This window comes from Mastigoproctus giganteus, chromosome 11 (assembly GCF_048544385.1).
Source record: "Mastigoproctus giganteus isolate SK-2022 chromosome 11, ASM4854438v1, whole genome shotgun sequence".
Taxonomy (NCBI): domain Eukaryota; kingdom Metazoa; phylum Arthropoda; class Arachnida; order Uropygi; family Thelyphonidae; genus Mastigoproctus; species Mastigoproctus giganteus.
The window spans coordinates 163,037,480-163,051,580 of record NC_143585.1 but is presented as its reverse complement, the minus strand read 5'-3'; the positions used below and the strand labels follow the sequence as shown (position 1 = coordinate 163,051,580).

Here is a 14,101-nt window from a genome sequence, read left to right as displayed (position 1 = left end):
ACATATGTAGCACTTAAAACTGCGCATGGCATTTCAGTTGAATCTTTTCAGTTTCAGATTTGACTGTGATTTGGAGGATTGGCATACTGAAAGTTAAAACAACAGATCAAGTTGGGATGAGGTTACTGTCTTTTTTCAATGATAATTCCCCATTCTTGAATCACCTTTTCTTTGATAAGGTCTTGAGTTAGTTCTTCTGAGATGGTGAAGAAGTCCCATTCACAGATAATGCCTCTGGAGGCATTCAGGGTGTTTTGAAGCATAAATGATATATTGGCATTCCATGGCATGTTGCTAATTTTAATAGTCATGTTCTGCGAGATAGTTATGAAATCTTGAGCCTGTAAGCTCTAACGATGAGTATACATAGTCTTCACAGTAGCTCCTTTAGTTCTGGTGAGGTTTCCCAGCACATGGAGGTAGGTGTGGGGCCACCAGTGACCGAGCAGATAAAATTTAAGAGCCGTATGTTGAAAATGGGATTAGCGGTATATTTCAAGTAATTTTTCCATAAAAGAAGTGGGAAGTGGCACAAGAATTGCAGGATTTGAGGATGCTTGGCACTGAAGCCTCTGGCAAATGCTAAATAAGTAAGTTTGCTTCCTTGCATTATTTAATTTGATTAAATGAATGCTAGAGAAAGCTGAACTATATAAATTTTTAACAATTTTAACTAATTAACACAAATGAAGGAGCCACAGTGTTCTGAAACTTATGGATTATTCTAATGTATTGTTACTAATTAATTAAAATATCAAAATTATGATCCCATAATGCAGCAATAAAGTGTATTTCATAATCAAACAAGTAATTTTCCACAGTTATTGTTTAAAAATTTGAGAAATTCTACTCGCAAATCAAAATGATCCTCAAAAATTCAGTACTTTTATATGATTTCATGCAAATGCTAGCAAGTTAAATAGTAATTTCAAATAACAAAACAGGAAAAAAAGTAAAAATAATAAACAGAAAACTGAAAATTAATTGTAAACTGAGAATATTTCTTCCAGTTATACAAACATTTTAAATACAATTAACTTATAATTAAGTTTGAAAACTTTTATCTTAATATATGCACAAATAAAAATGCAATGTTTCTTAAATAATAAAATGTTGAATGCTCTATTGATTAAAAAAAAAATTAACATACACTTACTTTTTTTATCTCTTCTTTAAGAACCTCTATCTGATTCAGCACTGCTTTTATTTCATCTGATTTAACTGACCTTTGTCCATACATTGACCTAATAAGGAAAAAAACAAAGAGAAATGAATGAGTCTTATTTTCAAATACAAAACAATAACAGAAAGCCTGGCTAAACTGTCGGTTATTATCTTTTTAGAGAGAAATTAAAGCTCCAATACTGTCTCCTCCTTAAATTTCAGTTTTAATTAAAAAAGCAACCTGCAACAACAAAATAATTTATGTCAACACTAATTATGTCAAGTATTATTAATATATAGTCCAAATTACAAAATATAATTTTATGTAGATATTCATATTCTAGTTCAAAAAAATAAGCAATTTATTCACAATCCAGGAACATAAGTTAATTTAAATAGAATATCAGCCTACCTAAGATAGTTCCCCAACCCCACATGCAGCGTGCCAGGAATATTTCACCTAATAGAAAGAGGAACGTCACAGTTAACATTCAGTCTTATGTATTACTGTACTAAATACAGAGAGTGGTAATAAATGGTAACACTGCACTATGTGGACTAATGTTATTAGCAGAGTCCCCCAGGGTTCGGTGATGGGCCCATTGTCGTTTTGTGTATTTATCAATGATATCGATGAAGGTATATCATCGATATCATTGAATTTCCTTACAACAAGAAAGGTTGGCAGGGTTCTTAATGACACTAAAGACAGTATTCTACTGCAACAGGATCTAGAAAAGTTAGGTAGATGGACTGAGAAGTGGCAACTGAAGTTTAACATTGACAAATGCAAAGTACTGCATATGGGAAGCAGAAACCGAAGGGAAATGAACCAGGGAGGTACATTTCTCTTGGGTTTCAGGGAGGTGGAGAATGAAAAATACCTGGGGGTAATTGTGCAGTAGGATATGAAGTGCTCTGAGCAGTGCAGATGGGCTGCCAGAGCAGGTCACAGAATTTTGTCAATGATATATAGGAATTTTGCTAGCAGAGACAAGGAGGAGATTATACCTTTGTACAAGGCAATGGTCAGGCCACACCTTGAGTACTGTATACAGGTCTGGAGGCCTCATTTTAGGAAGGATGTAGAGTTGTTAGAATGAGTACAAAGAAGGACAACAAGACTGGTGAGGGGAATAAAGGGGGTGCGCTTAAGAAGAAAGGCTTAAGTTCTGCAAGTTGCAGCATCTGGAGACTAGGCACCTGCGAGGTGATCTGATTGAGGTGTATAAGGCCTTGAATGGTTTGAGCAGGTTCAATGCTGATGGGATACTTCTGCTTGCTCAGACTAAGAACCTGAGGGGGCATAGATTCAAATTGAAGAAAGACAGTTGTAGAATAGATGTGCAGAAGTTTACCTTTAGCCACCAGGTAGTTGATTGCTGGAATGGACTTTCATCTGTTGTTGTGGAAATTGATAGCTTAAATAAATTTAAGGCTGAACTAGACAAATTTTGGAGTGACTGGATGGGTGAAGTGAGGTTTTTTTTTTTTTTTTTGGCTGATGCTGTATAAGCTTGCTTTCTTTCCACATATGCTTCAACTAATGCTAATCCTAATGCTAAATGCATGTGGTTATACACAAATTATCAGAATTGTAAAATTAAACAAATGGATGAAACAGCATCTCTAACAAAAAGAAAACTCTACACACGGTAAGAAAACTATATAACTAATTGCCTCGTGATGTGTCATATTGAAAACAATCCAGAATTTTTATATTTAGAGAAAAAAGTACCAACTATGCCCAAATTTCCTTACATTTCAAAGGTACAGCTCTAAAACGGTGTTCGTAGGCCGGCTGCTAGTTAGTACACCGGACCGAACCTATTCGTAACTCTCTTGGAGGCTTCTGGATTAGCTAGTGTATAATCTTGCTACCTTTACTCTGCCAGATAGTGACTGGAGGGAGTCCCAGTTGTGTGTATGCGGGGGACATTTGTCAAGACCACATTAAATTAAGGATCTGAGTATATTCTGACCATGTGTAGACCAAATCCAAAAATTTCATTATTTCATACAGTATGTCCTCCTCTCCACTTTTCTTACTATTGAAAACACCACGAATTATCAAACTAATAGAGTAAGCTTATCTGCGAAAGGATCGAAACCTCCCAAAAAATTCCTGGTTCATTTCACAAATATATGTGGTCTCAGTTCTGATCTCAACGATGTCCATTTCCACTTGCAGTCTGCTAAACCCCATGTACTTTTTTTGACAGAATCTCAGGTATCGGTTGATTCAACTACTGCTCATCTCAGATGCCCAAATTATTTGCTGTATGATTCCTTTTGCCTCAAAGGTGGTACTTGTGCATATGTCCGTTCCGATATTCCCCATCAGAGACTTGGTAATTTGGAATCTCCTCTTTTAGATCTTCTCTGGCTTAAAATCTCTCTACCTCATTCTGTCAAATTCATCTGTTGTCTCTACCATTCTCCCAACTCCACTAATCACTTAGAGCTCTTTGACTTTCTCTCACAATTGGACTTTCTCCTTTCCTAACAGTGAGGTAATTTTCCTTTGTGATTTTAAGGTTCACAACTCCAGCTGGCTTCCGTTTTCTAGTCACACCGACTCAGCTGGTCGATATACTGAGGCTTTTGCAATTACTAACAACCTTGCACAGATTCTTCATTTACCTACCAGAATAACGGACAGTCCTAACCATACAGCCAATACGCTTGATCTTCTTCTGACAAACAACCCTTCTAAGTACAGGGTCGGTGAGAGGTCCTTTAGGCACCTCAAATCACAACTTGGTGATTGTCTCTTCTCCAATGGAGCCTTTATCTCATGGATATTCCCAACCTCGTATCGTTTGGCATTACAAAAATTCAAAATGGGATGCCCTGTGAGATTTCTTTTCTTCTTTTCCATGGTCAGATTACTGTTTCAAAACTTCTGATATCAAAATTTGCTCAGATCGGGTCAGTGAAATTATTCTTGTTGGAAAGGAATCCTTAATTCCACACTCCACTTCAAAATCTCGTCCTTTATCTAAACCTTGGTTTTCCAATAAATGCGCTAAGGCTGTTCAAGAGAAGAATGTTGGATATCGTAATTGGCTTGTTTCCAATTCTTTAGTTTCATTTTCTGCCTACACCAAAGCTCGCAACAATTGTAAAGCAATTATTAATAAGTCCAAACTAGACTTTGAACAGGCAAAGAGTAGAAAACTTGCTTCTTGCCCTAATGGTAGCCAATCATTCTATTCTCTTGCCAAAGCTATTGGCCGCAGCTTTTGCCCATCTCTGCTTCCACCTTTGTCAAAACCAGTTGGTTCTGTTGTCCTTCCAGCATCCCATTTTTCTTCCGACTAATGGTAAAACAGCTCCCACCATTCCCAACATAATCCATTCAATGCCTCCTGTGGTCTTCCAAACTTGATGCTCAGAAAGCTCCAGATCCTGATGGTATTTCTCCACTTGTTCTTAGGTTAATTAATGACTCAAAACCTGTGCTCCTGAACTTACTCCTGTTCTTTGCCGCCTTTTTTCACTTTCTTATTCCAAAAGGTGTTCCCTTCTGCTTGGAAATTTGCTCATATTCAGCCAGTTACTAAAAAGGTGACAAATCCCTCCCATCTAATTATCGTCCATTGCAATTACTTCTACTCTTTCTAAAGTAATGGAGAAATCAATTAACCACCAACTCTTAAACTACCTAGAAACCTTCCGTCTGATCAGCGATAGCCAATATGGATTCTGTCAGTGTCGATCCGCTGGTGATATTTTGGCTTATGTTACACATTTATGGACAAATTCAACGGAAAAGTTTTGTGAAACACAAGCAGTTGCTCGATATCTCAAAGGCTTTCGTTCGTGATCTTCTAAACAAGCTTCCATCTTATGGTTTGCCAACTGTTTTTTGTAATTGGTTATCCAATTTTCTCTCTGATCGCTCACTGAGGGTGATGGTAGAAGGCTCTGTCTTCTAACTTCTCCACTAATGCTGGTGTTCCCCAAGGTTCAGTTCTTTCTCCCACTCTTTTCCTCTTGTATATTAATGAACTTCTTCCATTGACTGGAAATCCTATCCATAGTTTTGCTGATGACAGCACATTATATTCCACTTTCCAGTTTGCGAAACCTTGCTCTGCTCAATGAGCTTCAAATTCTCAAATATCCACTACCAATTCCTTAAATGCTGATCTCCAGGTAATTCTCCAGTGGTGCAAAGACAACTTAGTTGATTTCGATCCTTCTTAAATTCAGTCTTGTCTTATATCCTGCAAAAAGGATTCTTCTGCTCCTATGCTTATCTTTGGTGACACTCTGATTTCTAGGCAAGATGATATATCTCTTTTGGGGATTACCCTGAGTTCTAATCTCTTTTGGCACAAGCACATTACAAATATTGCTTCCTCTGCATCTAAAAAGCTTAGTTTTCTCTTTTGCTCTCAGTGTTACTTTTCTTACAAACAGCTGCTCACTCTGCATAAATCGCAAATCCGCCCTGCCATGGAATATTGTTCCCACATCAGGGGGTGCCCCTAAAACCTCTCTCAGGCTCTCTCCATTCAGAAGAGGGCAGTTAGGTTAATTAATGACTCATCTCTAACAGTGTCTCTCCACTTGCTGTCTCACAGACATACTGTTTCTGCTGCACACCTTTTCTACAGATACTTCCATGGGCACTGTTCTTCTGAACTGGCTTCTATAATTCCCGCTCTCTCTTTCAAAAAAATGCAAACACATGCCACCAACATCCATATACTGTCCAACTTCAAATTTACAGAACCAACTTTTCATCTTCCTCGTTTATTCATTCAACTACCGTTTCCTGTAACAACCTTCCTTCATACATATTTCCTGAAAATTACAGTCTACAGAAGTTCAAGTCTAATGTTAACAAATGTCTTCTTTCGTCCTCTCAACCTCCAATCCATGCACGGTAATAAGTACTTATAGGGTCTAATACCGCTCGTGTTTGTGGTTTTAATAAAAAAAAAAAAATAATAATAATAATTAATACCAGTATTAAAACAAAAAAAAATAATTAAATCCTAATTGGCAAAGAGAAACATATAAAAAAAATTGTTCACTAGATCGGATTTTGTGACATCATACTTAAGGGAACAAAGTACTTATGGGAAAAGAAACAAATAAGAAATGATGAGAGACCTATTGTTTACACTGAGGAAATCTGCATTGGCAGTGTCAGTATTAGCATTAGCTATATGCAAAAGGAAGTTAGCCTTCTGCAGCATCTGCTAAAATAAAAAAATAACAATTAATTAAAATCAAGCAATAATAACATAAAAAAAGTAATAATACGGTGCAACCTCGATATAACGTAGGTCTCAGGCAACAACCTACATTATAAAAGAATGCATGTTATAGCAAAAAAAAAAAAAAAAAAAAAAAGTTACCATTTTTTCTCATTTTATTTAACATAAATACACTTTACTTATAAATAAATACAATAGGCTCTCGATTTAACGGACTTCGGATTTAGCGAACAAAAATTTCTCTCCTAAAGGAAAAATTTAGAAGCTTTTTTTTTTTTTTTTTTAAATTCGGCGCCTCCGTAGCCAGGTGGGAAGGAGCAGCAGCAGTGTGTAGCACACGCTTCTTGATTAGACCGGGGTTCGAGCCCGTCACCACCAAATACGAAGGATGCGGAAAGGTCAGGGAATGACCACCGCATATCCCGGAGCAATATGGCCTTAGTTGCTAATGCTCCTAAAAAAAACCAAATAACAATTTTTTAAATTCAGGAATAGCGTGGACCTAAAATTTCAGTTGGAGTGATGGATAGCTGTGGCGTTTTCGAAAGCGCCATGGCATTGTTAATAAAAGAACCTGTGGTGAATCTTAGGTGCAGATGAAGCAAGTTGAGACTTTCAGAAAATATCTAAATGACCTCATTAAAAATGAGGGCCTAATTTTATCACAGCTTTATAATGCTTTTTGTGCTGTTCCTGAAAATACCCAGGCTGACAAGCATGAAACAAGCACCCCTGGTCATAAGCTAAAAAGGAGCGAATTTCAGTTTTATTTTGTGCAAATGCTGATGGTTTGCATCAGATTAAGCCTATGGTAGTTGGTAAGGCAAAGAAACCTCGTGCTTTAAAGGATTTAATGAACCAGTTACTGGTGATATATTCCCACTCAAAAAATGCCTGGTTTACAATGGATATTTTCTCTGACTGGTTCTTTTACCATTTTATTAAAATGGTAAAAGTGCTTAGCTATCATTTACAACACTGTTGTGATATTTTTCCACTACATGAGCAGGTTTTGCAAATGTATACCTGCTGGCTTTGTAACTATAAAAAGTTTCCCACTTTGGTTCATAGAAGGTATTCCCATTACTGATGGGACTATGAACTTTTACAGTATAATTCAATAAATGGAGTGATATTTCATACCTCTATATAGAAAGTTTGCACTGGTGGTGTGTGAAAAGACTCCTGGAGCTATTTGCATGGCACTGAAATGTATGGGAGCCAGCCATTTCAACACACTTTTCCATGCAGAATCAAGCCCATACTCACCAGATGTGAGTATGGGCTTGGCACACCCAGGGTCCTGAGCTGGATATCATCATTCTTCTATTTCTTGGTGATTTCCTTCTAGTTTTGAACACACACACACACACTCTCACTCTCTGGGTTACTCAGAAATTTTTATAAGCCTCAGGCTTCCTTGCACCATATGGCTAATAATAATAATAAAATAGACTGGGACCTCATAATCCAGTCTCAATTATATCAAAGCAAAAAATAAATATAGCAGAGTATCAATCTGCTCCCCATGTAATTGCAAATTACATGGGGAGCAGATTTAAGAGCATGTTTAAGGCTTTTAAGCAGGTGGTACGTAAGCTTTTCATATGTTCTAGAAAGTTTAACTTGGTATCAAGTATGAGATCAAGGAATCTAATACTATGGAAAAATAGTACAAGTTGTAGCCCTATTTTTATTTCTGGGTCCATTTTGTTTTCTGAAAAATGAATTGCAATTGTTTTATTCGAGATACAGGATCTATTTTTCTATGTCCACAGTTGTATTTTATTTATTGAATTTTGGAGTTGCCTTTTTTATTATTATTATTATTGGTGCCTTAGTAGCCAGGTGAGCAGGAACAGCAGTGTGTAGCACATGCTTCTTGATTAGACCGGGGTTCGAGCCCGTGACCAGAGGATGCGGAAGGTCAGCAAATGACCAACGCATATTCCCAGCCCAGATAAAGGGTGAGGGTTGGCGTCAGGAAGGGCATCTGGCCGTAAAAATTTCATGCCAAAACAATAAAAATGCTGACCTCATATATATAATGGGAAAAAGGAGAGGACAAAAAAAAAAAAATTATTATTATTAGCCATATGGTGCAAAGAACCAACGGCTTATGCTGCACCAGCCAAAAAAAAAAAAAAATTTCCGAGTTACCCTGAGAGAGAGAGAGAGAGAGAGAGAGAGAGAGAGAGAGAGAGAGAGAGAGAGAGAAGTAGAAAGGAATCACCAAGAAAGAGAAGAATGATGATATCCAGCTCGGGATCCTGGGTGTGCCAAGCCCATACTCACCAAATGTGAACCCCTAGGTATTTGAGGAGCTGTATGATACAGCTAGATCATCTGTTATTTCTCATGCTATATGGCTTATTCTGACTGCAAATAAGATGGAACTAAGCACTCAGCCCTGTGGAAATCTTTGCTGTACAGAAATGCAGGACATGATTAAAACATAACTGGAAGGTTCTCTGATATGAAAATTGTTATATAAATGTTGAGAGATAGCCTCAAATCCCCATGTCATGTAGGTCATATAAGATTCCACATTTCAAAGTTGTATCAAAAGGCCTTTTCAGTGTCCAAGCATATCACAACTATATATTTTATTTACCTTTATATATTTACCTTTTTAAGGAATTAGATTCTACGTTTACCATGAGGGCTAGCATTCCTTTCCTGAAACCATGCTCATCTGGATTAGAAACCTAAAAACTTATGTTTTTAGGTTTCTAAAAACCATATCAGAGAACCATGTATTATTTCTACAACTTTGGCCAAACAACTAGTAGGAGCAATTGAATGGTAGTTAAGTGGATTTGAATGGTCCTTTTCTGGTTTTGGAAAAGCCAGTATTACAGAGTGTCTCCAGCTTGTGGGATAGATTCCTTCCAAAAATATTTTATTTAAAAGGTTAGTAGAACAAGCAGCAACTGTTCACTAACCTGCTGGATCATTTGATAATAGATCCTGTTCTGGACCTGCCACGCTTGGTTTTGCTTTGTGTAGTACTCTATGTAACTTGGTTATGGTGAGGGGATGGTTATATGACATTTTCTGAATAGTGCGGAAATTTTTTTCATTTTTTTTATTATTTTTATTTTCAGTTTGCTGTTTTTATGAACCAAGAAGGATGAAGAATACAAGGTCATGACGATAGCTTTTCAGAGATACATCCCAGAATCAGAATATCTGCAATCTGTTTTTGTTATGCAGTGTCTTTTCCATTCCATTTTATGATTGGAGTTGAAGTTTCCAAAGTTTTTCCAGCAATTTGTTTGATTTTTCCCTATATCAAGTGACTGTCAGTATTTCTGTTTATCGAGGAATCAAACTGCATCCAAGACTCGTGTTGACTTTTCCATCCGATATTACGAGCCTTTGCCCTTGTTTGCTTATATTTGATAAGATTTTTGGTAATGGGAAACTTGAAAAAGCAATTCCATGCATTTTTTTTTCCCCTCTTGTTTTGCTATATGACAGTCACCAGGTCTTGTACTGCATACAATTTTTAACTTTCTTTGGAATAGCTTCTTTTGCTGCACTGGTAAATTTGTATTATGTATGCAGCTGCTCCATCTATGTTCAAGGATACAATCTTAGTTTCTCCTAAAATGGCAAAGCCCTTATATTTTTCCTAGTTTGCTGGTTTAAATTTCCAATTTTCCTTTTGTGCAGATATGGTGTATTCCGGGTAACCAACTTACATACAATTGGATAGCGACTACAATTATAGGGATCATTTATGGTTGACCATTCCATGGCACTTTTTGGACATTTACTTGTCTAAATGTTCCTGTGGGCAAGTAAATGTGAGTATGCATGCCTGTATTGAAGAGAGTCTGGACTATTTTTTTATCATTAAGTTTTCCTATCATATGCTCTCTTTGATCCTGCTCTTCAGATTCCCCATAAAGGGTGATGTCCATTAAAATCCGCCATAATATAAAATGGAGGAGGAAGTTGGATTAAGACATCTTCCATATCATGATATGATCAAGCACAATTTGGTGCTAAATATAATGAAACTATAATTGGGGTGATTCCCATTACGATTCTCACCTACAACAGCCTCCAAGGAGGTTTGTATCTGTCCACATTTGGATGGAATGTTGGAATTCACTAAAACTGCCACCCCACCATGGGGGCAGTTGTTGAATCTGATCATCTGAACAGATTCAGCAACTGCCATCTGATCCTGTCTGTATAAAATATGTTTAAGTCAGTTTTACTTCAGGAGTGAGATAAGTTTCCTGCAGAGAGATGCCTGGGTTACACATGGCCAAAAGATCTTTAATGTCTTGGAGATTAACTCTAAGGCCTCCACAGTTCCATTGTAACATACTTCACAATGGAACTATAGAGGTCTTTGAGTTTCTATCTGCTCATGCCAGTCAATTTTGACTTTTTATTTTTTGGGAAATATTTGTTTGCCAGTGTCCACATCATCATTTGAGTTCAATCCAAGAACTGATTCTTCTGTATAGGTTTGTCTTCAACATCCATGCATTCATTGCTGTGTGGGTTCTTAGTTTCCGTTTTAAAGGCCATAGTGGCAGCTTCTGGAAGAATACTTGAACTTCGGGGATAGATTTTAAGGTACAGCAGGCCCCAGTTATAATGCGGTTTGCTCTACGGTGATTTGCTATAACGCTGTTCTTATATTATAACCCATATCTCACTATAACGCTGTCACAACTCACTATAACACTCTTTTATCAGTGTAAAGATTAAATTTTTGGCATATTTAACGAAAATGTTTCATCTGATGTAGTCGATAGCTTGAAAATGAAGAGCAAAACAGCATTAAAGTTTCCCATGCTCAGTGAAATTTTCTTCCAAGCTAATTTAATTACAGTACACGGTGGCTTGTTACGTAGTTCCGAGATCAACATTTTAAAAAATGATCTTTGCTTGTAATATTTGCATTATATGCATTTATCCAACGCCTAGTCATCACTCAGTACAGTGTTAGGTAATGGACAGTTCACTAGAACACTGTATAATAATTAATGGCAACGCAGTTACATCTTCGAAGATGAATAATGGCAGATAAGAATTAAAAAGCAACAACGTCTGGACACGTTACGAAGCCTACTAAGGTAAGAAAAAGACTGAATTTGAAAATTAAATTATACGTTTTGAAGCAAATTGAATCCGTTCAACAACAAGTGGATGTGTGCAATTATTTAGGACTGGCAGGTTCAACTGTAAGAACAATTATAAAAAATAAAGAATTAATTTTAGCAGCAGGGAAGACAGCTGTTCCACTGCAAGCAACTAAATTGGTTATGGCTAGGCCAGCTATTATAATTGAAATGGAGAGTCTTCTAAATAATTTTATTGAAGATGATATCCAACGCACAATTCTGTTAAGTTAAATATTATTAAATAAAAAGCGATTAGCCTATATGATGATCTGAAGAAGGTGCTCACTGCAAAAAAAAAATAATAAAAATGTGGAACCATTTCAAGCTAGAAAGGGCTGGCTTGATAGATATAAAATTCAGGAAGAAGCCGTAAGTGTAGATCAAGGAGCAGAAACTTTCAAAAAAGAACTTCTTAAAATTACTGAAGAGAGGTATTATACTTCTCAACAAGTTTTTAACATAGATGAAACAGGATGTTTTTGGAAAAGAATGCCTAAAAGAAGCTTCATATCGAAAGAATAAAAAAACATGCCAGGCTTCAAAAGCGGCAAAGGATCGGTTGACTTGACTGTTGAGTGGTAATGCTGCAGGGGATTTTAAAGTAAAATTCCATTTAGTTTACAAGGAAGAGGACCAAAGTACAACCCAAAATCGACCAAAGATATGAAAACTCGACAGCCCAGGGCTATCAGATTAATTCACGATTTTAATTGGCATATTGAGTTTAATTTTGATACGTTATGTAGTTACTTACCAATAATTATATATGTATGTAACGGAGAATATTTTATATGTACAGATTTTTAATATTTCATGTCTTTTCACAACCATTTATTATTTGTGAGTCGCAGTGGTACAGACCACAACTGACAAATACATATGCTAAATTACGGGAATACGGCACTCACTTAGTGTTGATTCACTTAGCGCTCTGTTTTTCCGGAACAAATTATCAGCGTTATATGGGGGTCACCTGTACTCTTTGGTTGGTTAGTTTGCTGTTCTTGCCACTGCTCCAGTTGTGAGAAGAGAGATTTGGCCAGTCTGCTATGGAAACGTTTGACAGTACTGAGAATTCCACTTGTGATAATGCAGCAGCATATGATTTTTGAATCATAGCTGCATATGATGTGAGTATTGTGAAACAAGTGTGCTTTTTGGCTTCACAGTCCTTGGAGAAAGCTGAATGGTTCTATCTGCAGTTTGGGCATCGTGGATGTTTTTGACTGCACTAGCTGTGGAAGTGCCACACACACACACACACACACACACAGTTTGTGAATGACTGACCAAACTTCTGGCATTTGTAATGCCATATCGGGTTTGGAATACATGGTTTCATATAACAAATCAAATAACCTGCTTTCATTGTGCTTGGGAGAGCTGGTGAACTGAATGTAAGACTTATGTTCCTAATTGAAACAAATATACCACCTCTTTTAACCAAAATCCTTTCAGTCTGAGTTACCTTCTGGTCTTTTAATCCCTAGATAATTTCTTCTTTTGTGCAGTTTATTAAGTCCCATTCTGTTATTACCCCTTATGAACAGTTCAAAGTTGCATGCAGAGTGATTTTGACTCAGATTTCTCTAAATACTGTCGCGTTCAGCAAAGTGCTGAGTGTCTGTAATGGAAAGTTTCAACTAACAGATCTCCTGACTTCAATCTGTGAATTATTTTAGGTGTTTGTGCTATAGTGCTATCCACCTTTGCATAACAAACAGAGTTTTCCGATTGGTTAATATGTTAGGGAATGCAAGATAAGGAAAGTAGTGAGACTCTTTTCTTGTTATCTGTCTGTCAACTCTGAGTCTGAGAGTCCAGCCTGAGCTGGATATAAGTATTCCATGGCTGCTCTTTTTCCCCCCAAAAGTGTACTTTCCTCCTGGGTTACTAGCTCCACCATGGGGAGGCAGGAGTAGTGCCTCCTAGTGACCAAGCAGCTGGAAGTTAGTGGATTAGCCTTGTTAATGAACAAAAAGAAATTAACAAAAGGTGATTTTCCTTTTAAGTCTTTGGTTGCCTTCCTTCAGACTTTACTAAAGAGTGATCTGGTTTTATTGTCTCTGAAATTACAGTATAGTATTCTATATAGTATACTGAGTATACTGAGTTATGCAAAGCCATTAGAAAGAGACTCAGAGAGGACATAAGAAGATTTAACACAAGAAAAGTAGAACAAGCATTAAGGGAAAACAAAGGATTTAAATCAGCAGCCATGAGCAGTAATACAGAAAGACAAATGATACTGAAACTGAAGAATAGCGATGGTGTACTTATAAATAGCAGAGAAGGCATAATTCAAATAGCAGAAGACTACTATAGAGAATTATACAAGGAGCGAGGGAATGATACCAGCAGTGGGGAACATGGATTGCAAAGTAGCAACACATACAACATACCCGATATTCTTCCTGATGAGGTAGAACATGCATTGAAGAAAATGAAGAATCGGAAAGCCCCGGGGGAAGATGAAGTTACTGTAGAGTTGTTAAAATTGGGAGGAAGAGACATAACACAAAAACTGGCAAGGCTCTTCACAAAGTGCATTAG

At 36.9% G+C, this 14,101-nt stretch overlaps 1 protein-coding gene across 3 annotated transcripts in view; it reads right to left on the bottom strand.

Annotated features, from left to right (window-relative positions):
• LOC150078548 (uncharacterized) overlaps positions 1 to 14,101 on the bottom strand; it is a 732,675-nt gene that overhangs the window by 698,807 nt on the left and 19,767 nt on the right. For all 3 annotated transcript variants that reach the window (XM_090384778.1, XM_090384777.1, XM_090384779.1), the window contains exon 3: positions 1,157 to 1,244. In XM_090384778.1, the coding sequence (XP_090240904.1) occupies positions 1,157 to 1,244 (88 nt within the window). The remainder of the gene's footprint in view (positions 1 to 1,156; positions 1,245 to 14,101) is intronic.